Here is an 18,314-nt window from a genome sequence, read left to right as displayed (position 1 = left end):
GCCGTGGTACGGGCAGGTGTCCTACTTGTAGAGGCTGAGCTCGGGGCTGTGGTACGGGCAGGTGTCCTACTTGTAGAGGCTGAGCTCGGGGCTGTGGTACGGGCAGGTGTCCTACTTGTAGAGGCTGAGCTCGGGGCCGTGGTACGGGCAGGTGTCCTACTTGTAGAGGCTGAGCTCGGGGCTGTGGTACAGGCAGGTGTCCTACTTGTAGAGGCTGAGCTCGGGGCCGTGGTACGGGCAGGTGTCCTACTTGTAGAGGCTGAGCTCGGGGCTGTGGTACAGGCAGGTGTCCTACTTGTAGAGGCTGAGCTCGGGGCTGTGGTACGGGCAGGTGTCCTACTTGTAGAGGCTGAGCTCGGGGCTGTGGTACAGGCACATGTAGGCGTCACACAGCAGCCTCCGGGGGCGCCCCTGCAGCGACGCAGGGTCCAGCTCACGCAGCTGCGCCTCCGGCAGCCGCAGGTAGGGGGCGACCTCGGGGCAGGGGCTGACCTGCGGGATGTTGAAGCCATTCTGCCCGCCTGCGAGGGGGGTGACAGCAGAGAGAGAGCGTTAGAGAGGGGCGGCGGCGGCGGCGGGGGGGGGGTGGGGCGCAGCGACCGGGCGGCAGGGGCGCTCACCCTCTCTGTCCGCCATGCTGTCGAAGAAGAGCCAGTCCTCGTCCCCGGGGCCATGCCGGACGAAGCTCACGTAGTGGCTGGTCTCGATGCACAGCACGGCGAAGAGCTCCAGCCGCTCGCGGGCCCGGGGGCCTGACCCCGGCCCCGGCCCCGCCCACCAGCCCTCGGGCACGCCCACCCGCCGGGGACTGTGGGACAGGCGCCTCCGGTGGCTGTGGACCTGCCAGTCAAACCACGAGGCACGGTTACTGGGCGTGCGTGCGTGCGTGCGTGCGTGCGTGTGTGTGCGTGCTGTGCACTCAGGGAGAGAGCTACCTGTTGGCAGCAGGTGGCGCAGAACTGTTTGATGCAGCCAGGAGTGATATCAGGATCCTCATAGCACTGGACACACTCCAGAACTGCTACTGCCTGACAGACACTGCACTGTCGAAGGGCTGAGAGAGAGAGGGGTTCATACACACTGACTGGACACTCCAGTACATTAACACTGCACTGAGAGAGAGGGGTTCATACAGACACACTGACTGACTGGACACTCCAGTACATTAACACTGCACTGAGAGAGAGGGGTTCATACAGACACACTGACTGACTGGACACTCCAGTACATTAACACTGCACTGAGAGAGAGGGGTTCATACAGACACACTGACTGACTGGACACTCCAGTACATTAACACTGCACTGAGAGAGAGGGGTTCATACAGACACACTGACTGACTGGACACTCCAGTACATTAACACTGCACTGAGAGAGAGAGACAGTGTAAAAGTGTCTTACTGTCGTCCAGCAGGTCAGTGATGTCCAGGCTCAGAGAGGGCATGATGGCATCAAACATCTTATAGTCCTTCCCAAACCGCGGCATCAGGACCATGAGGCAGGAAGGAGCCTGTCACGCACACACAGAAGCAGACAGCTGATCTCTGCTGTGTAACACATCTGGTCACCAGTAACAGGAGCTTTACCCTTAAAACACTTAAGGAACGGTCGCTGACCTCATTGAATTTGAGGTCGGCCTGGACGAAGGACCACTCCAGCAGCCGCTGGACAGTGGGCACGCGGACACTGGCCCTCTGCTGGGGGAAGAGCTGGTACAGGAAACAGTCCTGCGGCTTCTGAGTGGATGACCTGAGAGAGAGGCCAGACAGCGACACAGCTGAACCGCCCTGCTGAGTCACTGAACCGCTGAGACAGCGACACGGCTGAACCGACCCACTGAGACACTGAACCACTGAGACAGCGACACAACTGACCTGACCCGCTGAGACACTGAACCACTGAGACAGCGACACGGCTGAACCAACCTGCTGAGACACTGAACCACTGAGACAGCGACACAGCTGACCTGACCCGCTGAGACAGTGACACTGCTGAACAGCAACACAACTAAACCAGCCTGCAGAGACACTGAACCACTGAGACAGCGACACAGCTGAACCAACCTGCTGCGACACTGAACCGCTGAGACAGCGACATAGCTGAACCAACCCGCTGAAACACTGAACCGCTGAGACAGCGACATAGCTGAACCGACCCACTAAGACACTGAACCGCTGAGACAGTGACAGAGCTGAACCAACATGCTGAGACACTGAACCGCTGAGACAGCGACACACCTGAACCGACCCACTGAGACACTGAACCGCTGAGACAGTGACACAGCTGAACCAACCTGCTGAGACAGTGACACTGCTTAACAGCAACACAACTGAACCAACCCACTGAGACACTGAACCACTGAGACAGAGACATGGCTGAACCAACCTGCTGAGACACTGAACCGCTGAGACAGCGACACACCTGAACCGACCCACTGAGACACTGAACCACTGAGACGGCAACACGGCTGAACCAACCAGCTGAGACACTGAACCGCTGAGACAGCGACACACCTGAACCGACCCACTGAGACACTGAACCACTGAGACTGCAACACGGCTGAACCAACCGGCTGAGACACTGAACCGCTGAGACAGCGAAACGGCTGAACCGACCCACTGAGACAGTGACACTGCTGAACAGCAACACAATTGAACCAGCCTGCTGAGACACTGAACCTCTGAGAAAGCGACACAGCTGAACCGACCCGCTGAGACACTGAACCGCTGAGACAGCAACATGGCTGAACCAACCTGCTGAGACACTGAACCACTGAGACAGTGACACGGCTGAACCAACCTACTGAGACACTGAATCGCTGAGAAAGCGACACGGCTGAACCAACCTGCTGAGACACTGAACCACCGAGACAGCGACACGGCTGAACCGACCCACTGAGACAGTGACACTGCTAAACAGCAACACAATTGAACCAGCCTGCAGAGACACTGAACCGCTGAGACAGCGACACGGCTGAACTGACCGGCTGAGACAGTGACACTGCTGAACAGCAACACAACTGAACCAGCCTCCTGAGACACCGAATCACTGAGACAGCAACACAACTGAACCAGCCTGTTGAGTCACTGAACCACTGAGACAGCGACACAGCTGAACCGACCCACTGAAACACTGAACCATCCTACTGAGACAGTGACACTGCTGAACAGCAACACATCTGAACCAGCCTGTTGAGTCACTGAACCGCTGAGACAGCGACACAGCTGAACCGACCCACTGAGACAACGACACAGCTGAACCGACCCACTGAGACACTGACCCTGCTGAGACAGCGACACAGCTGAACCGACCCACTGAGACACTGACCCTGCTGAGACAGCGACACAGCTGAACCGACCCACTGAGACACTGACCCTGCTGAGACAGCGACACAGCTGAACCGACCCACTGAGACACTGACCCTGCTGAGACAGCGACACAGCTGAACCGACCCACTGAGACACTGACCCTGCTGAGACAGCGACACAGCTGAACCGACCCACTGAGACACTGAACCTGCTGAGACACCCACCTGCTGACCTATCGACCTGCTGAGCCCGTCACATAGTGATCGCTGACCCATACAGCACAAAGAGTCAGTGTTCCACTGGCCTACCAACCCGCTGACCCTCTGTTCCCCCAGACCCGCGGACACCCGGAGAGGAAACCCTCTTGTTGTACCTGATCTTTAGGAGCGGCTCCACTCTCAGGAGCTGGAAGAGTTTGTTCAGAAATTCCTCCGGATCTGTGGAGAAAGGGAGAGCTCAGGGAAGAGAGTGTGATCACAGTGTAATCAGGGAGAGATCTGCAGAGAGAAAGAGAGTCATCAGAGGGAGAGTGATCAAGGAGAGAGTGAGATCAGGCAGTGATCAGGGAGAGAGTGAGATTAGGCAGTGACCTGGGAGAGGTCAGGGAGAGAGTGAGCTCAGGGAGAGGTCAGGGAGAGAGTGAGATCAGGCAGTGATCAGGGAGAAAGTGAGATCAGACAGTGACCTGGGAGAGGTCAGGGAGAGAGTGAGATCAGGGAGAGGTCAGGGAGAAAGTGAGATCAGACAGTGACCTGGGAGAGAGTGAGATCAGGCAGTGATCAGGGAGAGTGAGATCAGGCAGTGATCAGGGAGAGGTCAAGGAGAGAGTGAGATCAGGCAGTGATCAGGGAGAGAGTGAGATCAGGCAGTGATCAGGGAGAGAGTGAGAGAGTGATAGAGAGATCAGAGAGCGTGAAGGTCAGAAAGGGAAGGGACAGAGAAGGTGAAGAAGGACGAGGGAGAGGAGGGTGAAGAAGGGGTACCTTTCTCCTCGCAGATGAAGCCGGAGGAACCGCCAGGAGTCTCCAGGACCTTCCTCAGGGCCATCACCTTGGTGGCACAGACATACCCGTACCTGAGAGAGAGAGGGAGGTGGTGAGAGACTGTGAGAGAGAGAGACAGAGGGAGAGAAGGCGACAGAGACAGAGACAGAGGGAGAAGGAGGAAGCGAGAGAGAGAGAGAGAGAGAGAGAGAGAGAGAGAGAGAGAGAGAGAGAGAGAGAGAGAGAGAGACGGCAAAGGGATACAGCATCACTCGTGACACCCAGGCCACTGACCACAGACAGGCACACAGATCCGTCCCACATTTCCACTGCTGCAGGAGTGAAGAGCCACACGACCACAGCCAGTGTGATCGACTGCACCCGGGTCTCCGACTGCAGCCACAGGCCAGCAGCAGTGCAGTAACCAGGCAGGGAGGTCAGAGCTGTAGGAAGTGCAGTATCTCTGCAGTAACAGTGCAGTAACCAGGCAGGGGAGATCAGAGCTGTAGGAAGTGCAGTATCTCTGCAGTAACAGTGCAGTAACCAGGCAGGGAGGTCAGAGCTGTAGGAAGTGCAGTATCTCTGCAGTAACAGTGCAGTAACCAGGCAGGGGAGATCAGAGCTGTAGGAAGTGCAGTATCTCTGCAGTAACAGTGCAGTAACCAGGCAGGGAGGTCAGAGCTGTAGGAAGTGCAGTATCTCTGCAGTAACAGTGCAGTAACCAGGCAGGGGAGATCAGAGCTGTAGGAAGTGCAGTATCTCTGCAGTAACAGTGCAGTAACCAGGCAGGGGAGATCAGAGCTGTAGGAAGTGCAGTATCTCTGCAGTAACAGTGCAGTAACCAGGCAGGGGAGATCAGAGCTGTAGGAAGTGCAGTATCTCTGCAGTAACAGTGCAGTAACCAGGCAGGGGAGATCAGAGGGATAATAACTGCAGTATCTCAGTGCAGCAGCAGATGTGGATCAGCAGTGGTCAGTGAGTATTTTATACCTCCTGAGTGGATTGACGATCTCATTCCTCAACAGATCCTGTGTGTGAAGATACAGGGTGTCATCCTGAGGACCTGGAGGCCTCAGCAACACTGAGTCCACTGCACTGCTGAAGGAGAACAGACTGAGAGAGAGAGGGGGGTTAATACAGACACACTGACTGACTGGACACTCCAGTACATTAACACTGCACTGAAAGAGAGGGGTTCATACAGACACACTGACTGACTGGACACTCCAGTACATTAACACTGCACTGAGAGAGAGGGGTTCATACAGACACACTGACTGACTGGACACTCCAGTACATTGACACTGCACTGAGAGAGAGGGGTTCATACAGACACACTGACTGACTGGACACTCCAGTCCATTAACACTGCACTGAGAGAGAGGGGTTCATACAGACACACTGACTGACTGGACACTCCAGTACATTGACACTGCACTGAGAGAGAGGGGTTCATACAGACACACTGACTGACTGGACACTCCAGTACATTAACACTGCACTGAGAGAGAGGGGTTCATACAGACACACTGACTGGACACTCCAGTACATTAACACTGCACTGAGAGAGAGGGGTTCATACAGACACACTGACTGACTGGACACTCCAGTCCATTAACACCGCACTGAGAGAGAGGGGTTCATACAGACACACTGACTGACTGGACACTCCAGTACATTAACACCGCACTGAGAGAGAGGGGTTCATACAGACACACTGACTGACTGGACACTCCAGTACATTAACACTGCACTGAGAGAGAGGGGTTCATACAGACACACTGACTGACTGGACACTCCAGTACATTAACACTGCACTGAGAGAGAGGGGTTCATACAGACACACTGACTGACTGGACACTCCAGTACATGAACACTGCACTGAGAGAGGGGTTCGTAGGTCCAGATGACGTGCCAGTTCTCTCACCAGAAGAGGGAGGCGTCCAGGTAGCAGGAGTTACAGTTGCCCTGGATCCCTCTCTTCCAGCCACTGAACCTCTCCCTCGCCTCCGTGCCCAGGAGCGGGGGGGTGTTCTCCTCCACCCTCTCGCTGGCCCAGTCCGCGAACGCTGCGCGGAGAGAGGGGGGACACAACGGCGCAGATGGGCCAAACGCACAGAAACATCTCTTGACAAAAAAATTGCGCGTCAGGGGACAGAATCCGGGGTGGCAGGAGTTACCGGCCAATCACAATGCACAACCCCCCCCCCCAACCTCCCAAGCTCCCGCCCTCCCCCCCGAGCGGCCAATGGCGCACCTATGGAATTGCAGCGCTCGACCGGATTGGCCTGCGCCTGGTGGGCGGGGAATCGGGAGTCAGGGCGACAGTTCTTCAGCTTCACGAACAGCCCCCTGTTGGCGGCGCAGCGGAAGTACCGCTCGCCCAGATAGCTGCCGTCAGTGCCTGCGGTCACCTCCTCGTCCTGAGAGACAGGAATGAGAGAGAGAGACAGTGAGGAGAGAGAGAGAGGAGAATGAGCGAGAGAGACAGTGAGGTGAGAGAGAGAGGGGAATGAGACAGAGAGACAGTGAGGTGAGAGAGAGAGGGGAATGAGACAGAGAGACAGTGAAGAGAGAGAGACGGAATGAGACAGAGAGACAGTGAGGAGAGAGAGACGGAATGAGACAGAGAGACAGTGAAGAGAGAGAGACGGAATGAGACAGAGAGACAGTGAGGAGAGAGAGACGGAATGAGACAGAGAGACAGTGAAGAGAGAGAGACGGAATGAGACAGAGACACAGTGAAGAGAGAGAGACGGAATGAGACAGAGAGACAGTGAGGAGAGAGAGACGGAATGAGACAGAGAGACAGTGAGGAGAGAGAGACGGAATGAGACAGAGAGACAGTGAGGAGAGGGAGACGGAATGAGACAGAGAGACAGTGAAGAGAGAGAGACGGAATGAGACAGAGAGACAGTGAGGAGAGAGAGAGGGGAATGAGACAGAGAGACAGTGAGGAGAGGGAGACGGAATGAGACAGAGAGACAGTGAAGAGAGAGAGACGGAATGAGACAGAGACACAGTGAGGAGAGAGAGACGGAATGAGACAGAGAGACAGTGAAGAGAGAGAGACGGAATGAGACAGAGAGACAGTGAGGAGAGGGAGACGGAATGAGACAGAGAGACAGTGAGGAGAGGGAGACGGAATGAGACAGAGAGACAGTGAGGAGAGACAGACAGGAATGAGACAGAGAGACGGTGAAGTGAGAGAGAGGGGAATAAGAGAGAAACTTAGAGAGTAAGGACTGACAGAGAGACAGGAATGAGAGGGAGACGGTGAGGTGAGGGAGACAGGAATCAGAGGGAGAGACAGCGAGGAGAGACAGAGGTGAGGCAGGAATAAGAGACAGTGAGGAGAGAGACAGAAAGGTACAGAGAGAGACAGAAAGAGACTGATTGATAAGGTAGTAGCATAGCAAGTCAGTCAAAATGTTTCAGAGTTGAAAGGGCAGGAGTGTATCAGCCTCCAGTCCTGGAGGTCCTGGGACAGTCTGGTTTATGGCCCAACCTGAGCAGTCAATTAGACAGTTATCCTGATTGTGATCCTAATTAGACGCATAAAGGAAGTTTCTTGAGATCCATGACAGTCAATTACTGAAATAATTTACTTCAGTAAAAGTAGAGTACGTTCAGCAGAATTACTCCAGGGCATTAAAAAGGAACATCTTCTGTACACAGAGGGTGGTGGGGGTGTAGAACAAGCTGCCCAGCCCTGTTGTTGAAGTCGGTACCCTGGCTTCTCTCAGGACACAGCTGGGTGAGCTCCTCCAGTCAGGACAGGAGGCTCTTCTTTACACAGAGGGTGGTGGGGGCGGGGAACAAGCTGCCCAGCCCTGTTGTTGAAGCCGGTACCCTGGCCTCTTTCCAGACACAGCTGGGTGAGCTCCTCCAGTCAGGACAGGAGGTTCTTCTGTACGCAGAGGGTGGTGGGGGTGGGGAACAAGCTGCCCAGCCCTGTTGTTGAACCCGGTACCCTGGCCTCTTTCTCGATGGGCCAATGGCTCCTCTCGCCTGGGACCTCTCCTACATACAGCTCCCTGTGAAACTCCTTCAAGCCCAGCTGGACCTGCTGTCAGCCAACCAACTGATCAATCAGAAGAGCTGCAGAGCTCGTCTGGGACACAGACCAGTGGTCTCCGCACCCCCCCCCCAGCCCCCAGGACCCTCGCCGGACACCCCCCCACCCCCCTCTCCCGGCGGTCACCAGCTCGAGCCCGGCCACGGTGTCCGAGATGCCACTGATCTCTCCGATCCAGCGGATCACGCCGTACATGGGCGGGTCGTTGACCTCCACCATCGACCCCGGCTCCAGCGGCGGCGGCGGTTCGGGCTCCGCCTCCCCCGGAGCGGCCCTCGGCTGGTCGCCGGGGCGATCTGGGCGGGGCCCCGCAGGAGGGGGCGGGTCCCGCCGCTGTTGGGTAGCTGCTGTGGACGCCGAGCGCCGTGATTGGCTGGGCTTGGTGGGAGAGGGCGGGGCCACGGCCTTCTCGTCCAATGGCGGGGGGCAAGAGTGGCTGGAGGGAGAGGGCGGGGACCTCCCTCTCCTGTGGTCGAACGGCGCAGTCTGGGCTGCAGAGACAGGAGCAGGAAGTTAGATACAGGGTGGCGTGGCACTGCGACACTGTGACACACTGTGTGTGTTTGTGTCATAGTGCTGACAGGAGAAACAGCACCCCCTCTGTCTATACAGGCACAGAGGGGAGCTGCAACTCAGTGTCATAGTGCAGAAAAGAGCAACAGCGCCCCCTCTGTCTGTACAGGCACAGAGGGGAGCTGCAACTCAGTGTCAGTGCTGACAGGAGAAACAGCGCCCCCTCTGTCTGTACAGGCACAGAGGGGAACTGCAGCTCAGTGTCACAGCGCTGATGGGAGAAATAGCGCCCCCTCTGTCTGTACAGGCACAACAGGGGAACTGCAGCTCAGTGTCACAGTGCTGACAGGAGAAACAGCGCCCCCTCTGTCTGTACAGGCACAGAGGGGAACTGCAGCTCAGTGTCACAGTGCTGACAGGAGAAACAGCGCCCCCTCTGTCTGTACAGGCACAGAGGGGAACTGCAGCTCAGTGTCACAGTGCTGACAGGAGAAACAGCGCCCCCTCTGTCTGTACAGGCACAGAGAACTGCAGCTCAGTGTCACAGTGCTGACAGGAGAAACAGCGCCCCCTCTGTCTGTACAGGCACAAAGGAGAACTGCAGCTCAGTGTCACAGTGCTGACAGGAGAAACAGCGCCCCCTCTGTCTGTACAGGCACAGAGAACTGCAACTCAGTGTCAGTGCTGACAGGAGAAACAGCGCCCCCTCTGTCTGTCCAGGCACAGAGGGGAACTGCAGCTCAGTGTCATAGTGCTGACAGGAGAAACAGCACCCCCTCTGTCTGTACAGGCACAGAGGGGAACTGCAGCTCAGTGTCACAGCGCTGATGGGAGAAATAGCGCCCCCTCTGTCTGTACAGGCACAACAGGGGAACTGCAGCTCAGTGTCACAGTGCTGACAGGAGAAACAGCGCCCCTCTGTCTGTACAGGCACAGAGAACTGCAGCTCAGTGTCACAGTGCTGACAGGAGAAACAGCGCCCCCTCTGTCTGTACAGGCACAGAGAACTGCAGCTCAGTGTCACAGTGCTGACAGGAGAAACAGCGCCCCCTCTGTCTGTACAGGCACAGAGAACTGCAGCTCAGTGTCACAGTGCTGACAGGAGAAACAGCGCCCCCTCTGTCTGTACAGGCACAGAGAACTGCAGCTCAGTGTCACAGTGCTGACAGGAGAAACAGCACCCCCTCTGTCTGTACAGGCACAGAGAACTGCAGCTCAGTGTCACAGTGCTGACAGGAGAAACAGCGCCCCCTCTGTCTGTACAGGCACAGAGAACTGCAGCTCAGTGTCACAGTGCTGACAGGAGAAACAGCGCCCCCTCTGTCTGTACAGGCACAAAGGAGAACTGCAGCTCAGTGTCACAGTGCTGACAGGAGAAACAGCGCCCCCTCTGTCTGTACAGGCACAGAGAACTGCAGCTCAGTGTCACAGTGCTGACAGGAGAAACAGCGCCCCCTCTGTCTGTCCAGGCACAGAGGGGAACTGCAGCTCAGTGTCACAGTGCTGACAGGAGAAACAGCGCCCCCTCTGCCTGTCCAGGCACAGAGGGGAACTGCAGCTGGTGATAATCATGGCTGGCGATGCTGGTGATCAGGTGGGGCGTACCTGGCTGCACCTTGCTCAGCGGCAGCAGAAGCCCGTACTTGGGGGAGGGGAAGGAGCACACCTGCTGTCCCTTAACAACGCCGTCCCAGGAGCCCACGGGATGATCCTGCCGGGGAGAGGAAAACAGCGCCCTCACCAGGAGGAAAGCGGGCCGGCGACCCGGGCGGAGCCGGAGAGCGGGACCCGGCGGGCGCGGCTCGGCTCCCGTCCCGCCTCACCGCCAGGATGCCCACGAAGACGCCCTGCTCGCCCCTCAGCGGGCCGCAGAACCGGACCTCCCCCCTCTGGACGGCGGACTCCACGGTGAAGGAGACCCTCTGTCCCACCGCCGGCGGCGGGGGCGGGGCGGGGGGGTCCCGGCCTGGGGGCGGGGACACATCGGTGGTCCGGGAGACCATCCCCCTCGCTGCGCCGCCTCCTCCTCGGTCTCTCCGCGCCGGCGCGGCGGGCGTCGCCACGGCGATGTGGCTGACAGGCACGAAGACAGCGCAGCCCTCGGGGCAGTGGAAGAACTGGTGGCCCTTGTGGCTGCCGTTACTGGTGCCCAGTCCCAGTGCCCAGCCCTGGGACAGACCGAGAGAGAGGAGAGAGAAACAAGTATAACAATAATATCCCTAGACTGATATAGCGCCTTTCTGGACCCTCCACTCCACTCCCAGCGCCGTCCAGTACTGGGGACCCCCTCCACCCCCCCAGTGTGATGATGCTCCAGTCCGCTCACACACTCCAGCTCTCAGTGGGGAGGAGAGCAGAGTGATGAGGCCAGTTCAGAGAGGGGGGTGATCAGGAGGCCATGACTGGTAAAGACCAGGGGGAGTCTGTCCAGGACACTGGGGTCACACCCCTACTCTTTCTGAGAGACACCCTGGGGTCTTGACTGACCACAGAGAGGACGGCGAAGAAAAAGTGAAAAAGAGAAGGACAGAGAGGAGAAAGGGAACAATGAGAGAGAGAGAGGGGGGCTGTGGACTCTTAAACCTCAGCTATAAAGCACAGAGACGAACCTGAAGCTGCACTCCGAAGTACACTCCACTGCCCCCTGTCAGCGGGCCTCGGTACTGCAGCACCCCCTCTGCCCAGCTCCCCGATTGGGCCAGCTGGACCTGCAGCCCCGCCCCCGGCTCCAGGGCAGCCAATCGGAGGAGCTTGTGGGGCTTCATGGACAGAGAGAGGCGGTACTCCAGGTCAGAGACGGGCTGCAGGAGATGGGCCACTTCTGCTGAGACCTCCCTCAGGACCTCCTTGTCTATCTTCAGGACAGAGCCAGTGTCCAGCATCTGGGACAATACAGACACTGACTGGACACTGCAGTACATTAACACTGCACTGAGAGAGAGGGGTCAATACAGACACACTGACTGGACACTCCAGTACATTAACACTGCACTGAGAGAGAGGGGTTCATACAGACACACTGACTGACTGGACACTCCAGTACATTAACACTGCACTGAGAGAGAGGGGTTCATACAGACACACTGACTGACTGGACACTCCAGTACATTAACACTGCACTGAGAGAGAGGGGTTCATACAGACACACTGACTGACTGGACACTCCAGTACATTAACACTGCACTGAGAGAGAGGGGTTCATACAGACACACTGACTGGACACTCCAGTACATTAACACTGCACTGAGAGAGAGGGGTTCATACAGACACACTGACTGACTGGACACTCCAGTACATTAACACTGCACTGAGAGAGAGGGGTTCATACAGACACACTGACTGGACACTCCAGTACATGAACACTGCACTGAGAGAGAGGGGTTCATACAGACACACTGACTGACTGGACACTCCAGTACATTAACACTGCACTGAGAGAGAGGGGTTCATACAGACACACTGACTGACTGGACACTCCAGTACATTAACACTGCACTGAGAGAGAGGGGTTCATACAGACACACTGACTGACTGGACACTCCAGTACATTAACACTGCACTGAGAGAGAGGGGTTCATACAGACACACTGACTGACTGGACACTCCAGTACATTAACACTGCCCTGAGAGAGAGGGGTTCATACAGACACACTGACTGGACACTCCAGTACATTAACACTGCACTGAGAGAGAGGGGTTCATACAGACACACTGACTGACTGGACACTCCAGTACATTAACACTGCACTGAGAGAGAGGGGTTCATACAGACACACTGACTGACTGGACACTCCAGTACATTAACACTGCCCTGAGAGAGAGGGGTTCATACAGACACACTGACTGACTGGACACTCCAGTACATTAACACTGCACTGAGAGAGAGGGGTTCATACAGACACACTGACTGACTGGACACTCCAGTACATTAACACTGCACTGAGAGAGAGGGGTTCATACAGACACACTGACTGACTGGACACTCCAGTACATTAACACTGCACTGAGAGAGAGGGGTTCATACAGACACACTGACTGACTGGACACTCCAGTACATTAACACTGCACTGAGAGAGAGGGGTTCATACAGACACACTGACTGACTGGACACTCCAGTACATTAACACTGCACTGAGAGAGAGGGGTTCATACAGACACACTGACTGACTGGACACTCCAGTACATTAACACTGCACTGAGAGAGAGGGGTTCATACAGACACACTGACTGGACACTCCAGTACATTAACACTGCACTGAGAGAGAGGGGTTCATACAGACACACTGACTGGACACTCCAGTACATTAACACTGCACTGAGAGAGAGGGGTTCATACAGACACACTGACTGGACACTCCAGTACATTAACACTGCACTGAGAGAGAGGGGTTCATACAGACACACTGACTGGACACTCCAGTACATTAACACTGCCCTGAGAGAGAGGGGTTCATACAGACACACTGACTGACTGGACACTCCAGTACATTAACACTCCACTGAGAGAGAGGGGTTCATACAGACACACTGACTGACTGGACACTCCAGAACATTAACACTGCACTGAGAGAGAGGGGTTCATACAGACACACTGACTGACTGGACACTCCAGTACATTAACACTGCACTGAGAGAGAGGGGTTCATACAGACACACTGACTGGACACTCCAGTACATTAACACTGCACTGAGAGAGAGGGGTTCATACAGACACACTGACTGGACACTCCAGTACATTAACACTGCACTGAGAGAGAGGGGTTCATACAGACACACTGACTGGACACTCCAGTACATTAACACTGCACTGAGAGAGAGGGGTTCATACAGACACACTGACTGGACACTCCAGTACATTAACACTGCCCTGAGAGAGAGGGGTTCATACAGACACACTGACTGACTGGACACTCCAGTACATTAACACTGCACTGAGAGAGAGGGGTTCATACAGACACACTGACTGGACACTCCAGTACATTAACACTGCACTGAGAGAGAGGGGTTCATACAGACACACTGACTGGACACTCCAGTACATTAACACTGCACTGAGAGAGAGGGGTTCATACAGACACACTGACTGGACACTCCAGTACATTAACACTGCCCTGAGAGAGAGGGGTTCATACAGACACACTGACTGGACACTCCAGTACATTAACACTGCACTGAGAGAGAGGGGTTCATACAGACACACTGACTGACTGGACACTCCAGTACATTAACACTGCACTGAGAGAGAGGGGTTCATACAGACACACTGACTGACTGGACACTCCAGTACATTAACACTGCACTGAGAGAGAGGGGTTCATACAGACACACTGACTGGACACTCCAGTACATTAACACTGCACTGAGAGAGAGGGGTTCATACAGACACACTGACTGGACACTCCAGTACATTAACACTGCACTGAGAGAGAGGGGTTCATACAGACACACTGACTGGACACTCCAGTACATTAACACTGCACTGAGAGAGAGGGGTTCATACAGACACACTGACTGGACACTCCAGTACATTAACACTGCCCTGAGAGAGAGGGGTTCATACAGACACACTGACTGACTGGACACTCCAGTACATTAACACTCCACTGAGAGAGAGGGGTTCATACAGACACACTGACTGACTGGACACTCCAGTACATTAACACTGCACTGAGAGAGAGGGGTTCATACAGACACACTGACTGGACACTCCAGTACATTAACACTGCCCTGAGAGAGAGGGGTTCATACAGACACACTGACTGACTGGACACTCCAGAACATTAACACTGCACTGAGAGAGAGGGGTTCATACAGACACACTGACTGACTGGACACTCCAGTACATTAACACTGCACTGAGAGAGAGGGGTTCATACAGACACACTGACTGGACACTCCAGTACATTAACACTGCACTGAGAGAGAGGGGTTCATACAGACACACTGACTGGACACTCCAGTACATTAACACTGCACTGAGAGAGAGGGGTTCATACAGACACACTGACTGGACACTCCAGTACATTAACACTGCACTGAGAGAGAGGGGTTCATACAGACACACTGACTGGACACTCCAGTACATTAACACTGCCCTGAGAGAGAGGGGTTCATACAGACACACTGACTGGACACTCCAGTACATTAACACTGCACTGAGAGAGAGGGGTTCATACAGACACACTGACTGACTGGACACTCCAGTACATTAACACTGCACTGAGAGAGAGGGGTTCATACAGACACACTGACTGACTGGACACTCCAGTACATTAACACTGCACTGAGAGAGAGGGGTTCATACAGACACACTGACTGACTGGACACTCCAGTACATTAACACTGCACTGAGAGAGAGGGGTTCATACAGACACACTGACTGACTGGACACTCCAGTACATTAACACTGAGAGAGGGTTCATACAGATGCTCTTACCTTGACCCACAGCTGCTCCCCTCTCCCTCCCTCCTGTGCTTGGCAGAGGCTGCCTCGAGGCACGTGGACGGCGCCTTCCAGCTGGTCGTTCACCTTGTAGTCCGAGTCCACGACGTACATCTTCAGCCGCCGGTGCCGGGTCCGATCGGAGTACTGCTTGGTGCTGGTCATCACCGCGGTCTAGTCAGAACAGAGCCGGTGCCTGTCAGTAACCAGACTTGTCTGACTCTCTGTACCTGTCTGTCTGTACCTGTCCAGCAGTGAGCCTGTCTCTCTCTCTGTCTGAACCTGTCCTGCAGTGAGCCTGTCTCTCTCTCTGTACCTGTCTGTCTGAACCTGTCCAGCAGTGAGCCTGTCTCTCTCTCTGTACCTGTCTGTCTGTACCTGTCCAGCAGTGAGCCTGTCTCTCTCTCTGTACCTGTCTGTCTGAACCTGTCCAGCAATGAGCCTGTCTCTCTCTCAGTCTGTACCTGTCCTCCAGTGAGCCTGTCTCTCTCTCTGTACCTCTCTAGCAGTGAGCCTGTCTCTCTCTCTTTACCTGTCTGTCTGAACCTGTCCAGCAGTGAGCCTGTCTCTCTCTCTGTACCTGTCTGAACCTGTCCAGCAGTGAGCCTGTCTCTCTCTCTGTACCTGCCTGTCTGTACCTGTCCAGCAGTGAGCCTGTCTCTCTCTCTGTACCTGTCTGTCTGTACCTGTCCAGCAGTGAGCCTGTCTCTCTCTCTGTCTGTACCTGTCCTTCAGTGAGCCTGTCTCTCTCTGTACCTGTCTGTCTGTACCTATCCAGCAGTGAGCCTCTCTCTCTCTCTGTCTGTACCTGTCTGTCTTGCCTCTTTCTCTCTGTAATGGCAGAGAGTAATGGCCTGTCACTCTCTCTCTCTCTCTCTCTCTCTCTCTCTCTCTCTCTCTCTCTCTGTAATGGTCTGTCTTGCCTGTCTCTCTCTATCTGTACCTGTCTCTCTTGCCTGTCTATATCTCTCTGTACCTGTCTGTCTTGCCTGTCTCTCTCTCTCTCTCTGTAATGGTCTGTCTTGCCTGTATCTCTCTATCTGTACCTGTCTGTCTTGCCTGTCTCTCTCTCTCTGTAATGGTCTGTCTTGCCTGTCTCTCTCTGTACCTGTCTGTCTTGCCTGTCTCTCTCTCTCTGTAATGGCAGAGAGTAATGGCCTGTCTCTCTCTCTCTGTAATGGTCTGTCTTGCCTGTCTCTCTCTCTCTCTGTACCTGTCTGTCTTGCCTGTCTATATCTCTCTGTACCTGTCTGTCTTGCCTGTCTCTCTCTCTCTGTAATGGTCTCTCTCTCTCAATTCAATTCAATTCAAGGTGCTTTATTAGCATGACCGATGGGTACAATCAGTGTTGCCAAAGTACATAAAATAATAAAATTAACACGAAACAAAACAAAAAATAGAAGTAAAATAACATCTAAAGACATATTACAGACATTTACAACAGAGACATGTCATAAAATATTGACATCTACTATAGACAGAAGGACCATTATAGGGAGACAGACTCACTGTTCCTCAGGCTGTGACAGGAGATCACATACTGGGCTGCCAGTTCAACTGAGTTCCCTTCTCCCTCTCCCAGTAGGATTGGGACCTGTTGTGACTCTGGCAGGTGTGGGAACTCTGGGATTAGCTATGTAAAGTTAGGGAAGAATGTTTCTCTAATCCCAGAGTATCTGTCACAGTGCAGTAGGAAGTGCACCTCTGTCTCTATTTCTCCCCGCTGGCAGTGGGGTCACAGCCTGTCCTCTCTGGGCAGCCAGGTCTGCCTGTGTCGCCCAGTTTCTATGGCCAGGCTGTGGTCACTGAGCCTGTACTTCGTCAGGGTCTGTTTCTGTTATTTATCTTGGTTAGATATTCGGCTAGTGTGTATTGTCTATTTAGGGTTCTGTAGCATTCCAGTTTATGGTGTGTGTGTGTCCCAGTGTGTCAGATATTACTGTTTGATCTGTGCTGTGATGTGGTTGAGTCTGGGTTGTGGTGCTCTAGCAGTGCTGTCCTGAGGCTGGTTAGTGTTGGTGTGGCTCAGGTCGGTGAGCCTCAGGACCAGCTGGCTCAGGGGGCTCTGTTTTGGGCTCAGCAGGGCTTTGTGGTGGTAGGAAATTTGGTCGCTGTTTTTTTGGTGTAGCCAATACTTTAATACTCTTTTCTGTATGTTTTAATACTCTTTTCTCTCTCTCTCTCTGTACCTGTCTGTCCTGCCTGTCTCTCTCTGTACCTGTCTGTCTCACCTGTCTCTCTCTCTCTGTACCTGTCTGTCTTGCCTGTCTCTCTCTCTCTAATGGTCTGTCTTGCCTGTCTCTCTCTCTCTGTAATGGTCTGTCTTGCCTGTCTCTCTCTCTCTGTACCTGTCTGTCTTGCCCGTGTCCCTCTCTCTGCGTGGAGAGAGAAAGTTCAGCAGCCGTGTCCGCGGAAGTGGTCGTGAAGAGGGAGATGAGCAGGAAACAGAGACGCGCCTCTTTCCTTTCAGACAGACACCCCAGCCCGTCCGGCGAGCCAGCTGTGAGCGACACGAGCTCCGGGAGGGGAGGACGGGACCGACCCAAGTTCTGAACCGCAAACTTCTCCCGCGGGGCTGCGCTCTCAGACCAAAACTGTCAGGAGACGAGAGAGATTAAAAGCCCCTCTCTACGACTCGAGCAACACGAGCAGAAAGTCGCTTTTCTCCGCCAGGCGGGCAGGTGTCACCCGTCCGTGCGAGAGAAACTCACCTCAGACTCGGCCCGACTCTCCCAGCCGCGCTCCCCCGCCGCCTTTAACGCTGCTCCGGACTCGGCGCTCCGGACGCCCCTCGCCGCCCGGAATGCGGAAACCGACACGGCGGCCGACCAATGGGCGCCCGGCGCCAGGTCATGTGACGCCCGCGCCCAATCAGAGGGCGGCCGAAAGGCCGTGCCAGCCCCGTGCGGGAATTTCCTCGGCTCCGCGAGGAACTCGAGGGGGAAGACCCTTCTTAAAGGGCGCAGTGCGAGGGTTGAGCCGACACAAAA

General features: G+C 55.0%; 1 protein-coding gene across 3 annotated transcripts; it reads right to left on the bottom strand.

Moving 5' to 3' along the window:
* Positions 1–206: 206 nt before the first annotated feature.
* cyld3 (cylindromatosis (turban tumor syndrome) 3) lies at positions 207–18,184 on the bottom strand. 3 transcript variants are annotated; one of them, XM_088634223.1, is made up of 17 exons: positions 18,036–18,181; positions 17,673–17,918; positions 15,319–15,498; positions 11,492–11,764; positions 10,706–11,050; positions 10,488–10,593; positions 8,496–8,860; positions 6,549–6,714; positions 6,219–6,360; positions 5,282–5,404; positions 4,292–4,383; positions 3,682–3,745; positions 1,617–1,749; positions 1,402–1,510; positions 936–1,054; positions 621–840; positions 207–521 (listed from the first exon to the last, which is right to left on the bottom strand). In XM_088634223.1, exons 3-17 carry the CDS (start codon positions 15,487–15,489, stop codon positions 337–339), a joined length of 2,613 nt encoding a protein of 870 aa, XP_088490349.1. In that variant the 5' UTR covers positions 15,490–15,498; positions 17,673–17,918; positions 18,036–18,181; the 3' UTR covers positions 207–336. The 3 variants fall into 3 exon arrangements, with proteins under 3 accessions (XP_088490349.1, XP_088490350.1, XP_088490351.1); XM_088634224.1 differs by lacking the exon at positions 17,673–17,918 and having other exon boundaries at positions 18,036–18,184; XM_088634225.1 differs by lacking the exons at positions 17,673–17,918; positions 18,036–18,181 and adding an exon at positions 16,133–16,153.
* Between the last annotated feature and the right edge of the window lie 130 nt (positions 18,185–18,314).

This window comes from Lepisosteus platostomus, chromosome 6 (assembly GCF_059453375.1).
Source record: "Lepisosteus platostomus isolate fLepPlt1 chromosome 6, fLepPlt1.hap1, whole genome shotgun sequence".
In the NCBI taxonomy this organism is placed as follows: domain Eukaryota; kingdom Metazoa; phylum Chordata; class Actinopteri; order Semionotiformes; family Lepisosteidae; genus Lepisosteus; species Lepisosteus platostomus.
This window is presented reverse-complemented; position numbering and strand designations above follow the sequence as displayed.

What these genes read in the sequence shown, in the direction of transcription:
- cyld3 (XM_088634224.1), bottom strand. Translation starts at nt 15,489, where the DNA reads ATGACCAGCACCAAGCAGTACTCCGATCGGACCCGGCACCGGCGGCTG. An exon ending in CGAGCGCTGCAATTCCATAG is followed by an intron (nt 6,361 to 6,548) that starts GTGCGCCATTGG and finishes CTCTCCGCGCAG; the next exon opens with CGTTCGCGGACTGGGCCAGC. An exon ending in CAGCATGGCGGACAGAGAGG is followed by an intron (nt 522 to 620) that starts GTGAGCGCCCCT and finishes CCCCCCTCGCAG; the next exon opens with GCGGGCAGAATGGCTTCAAC.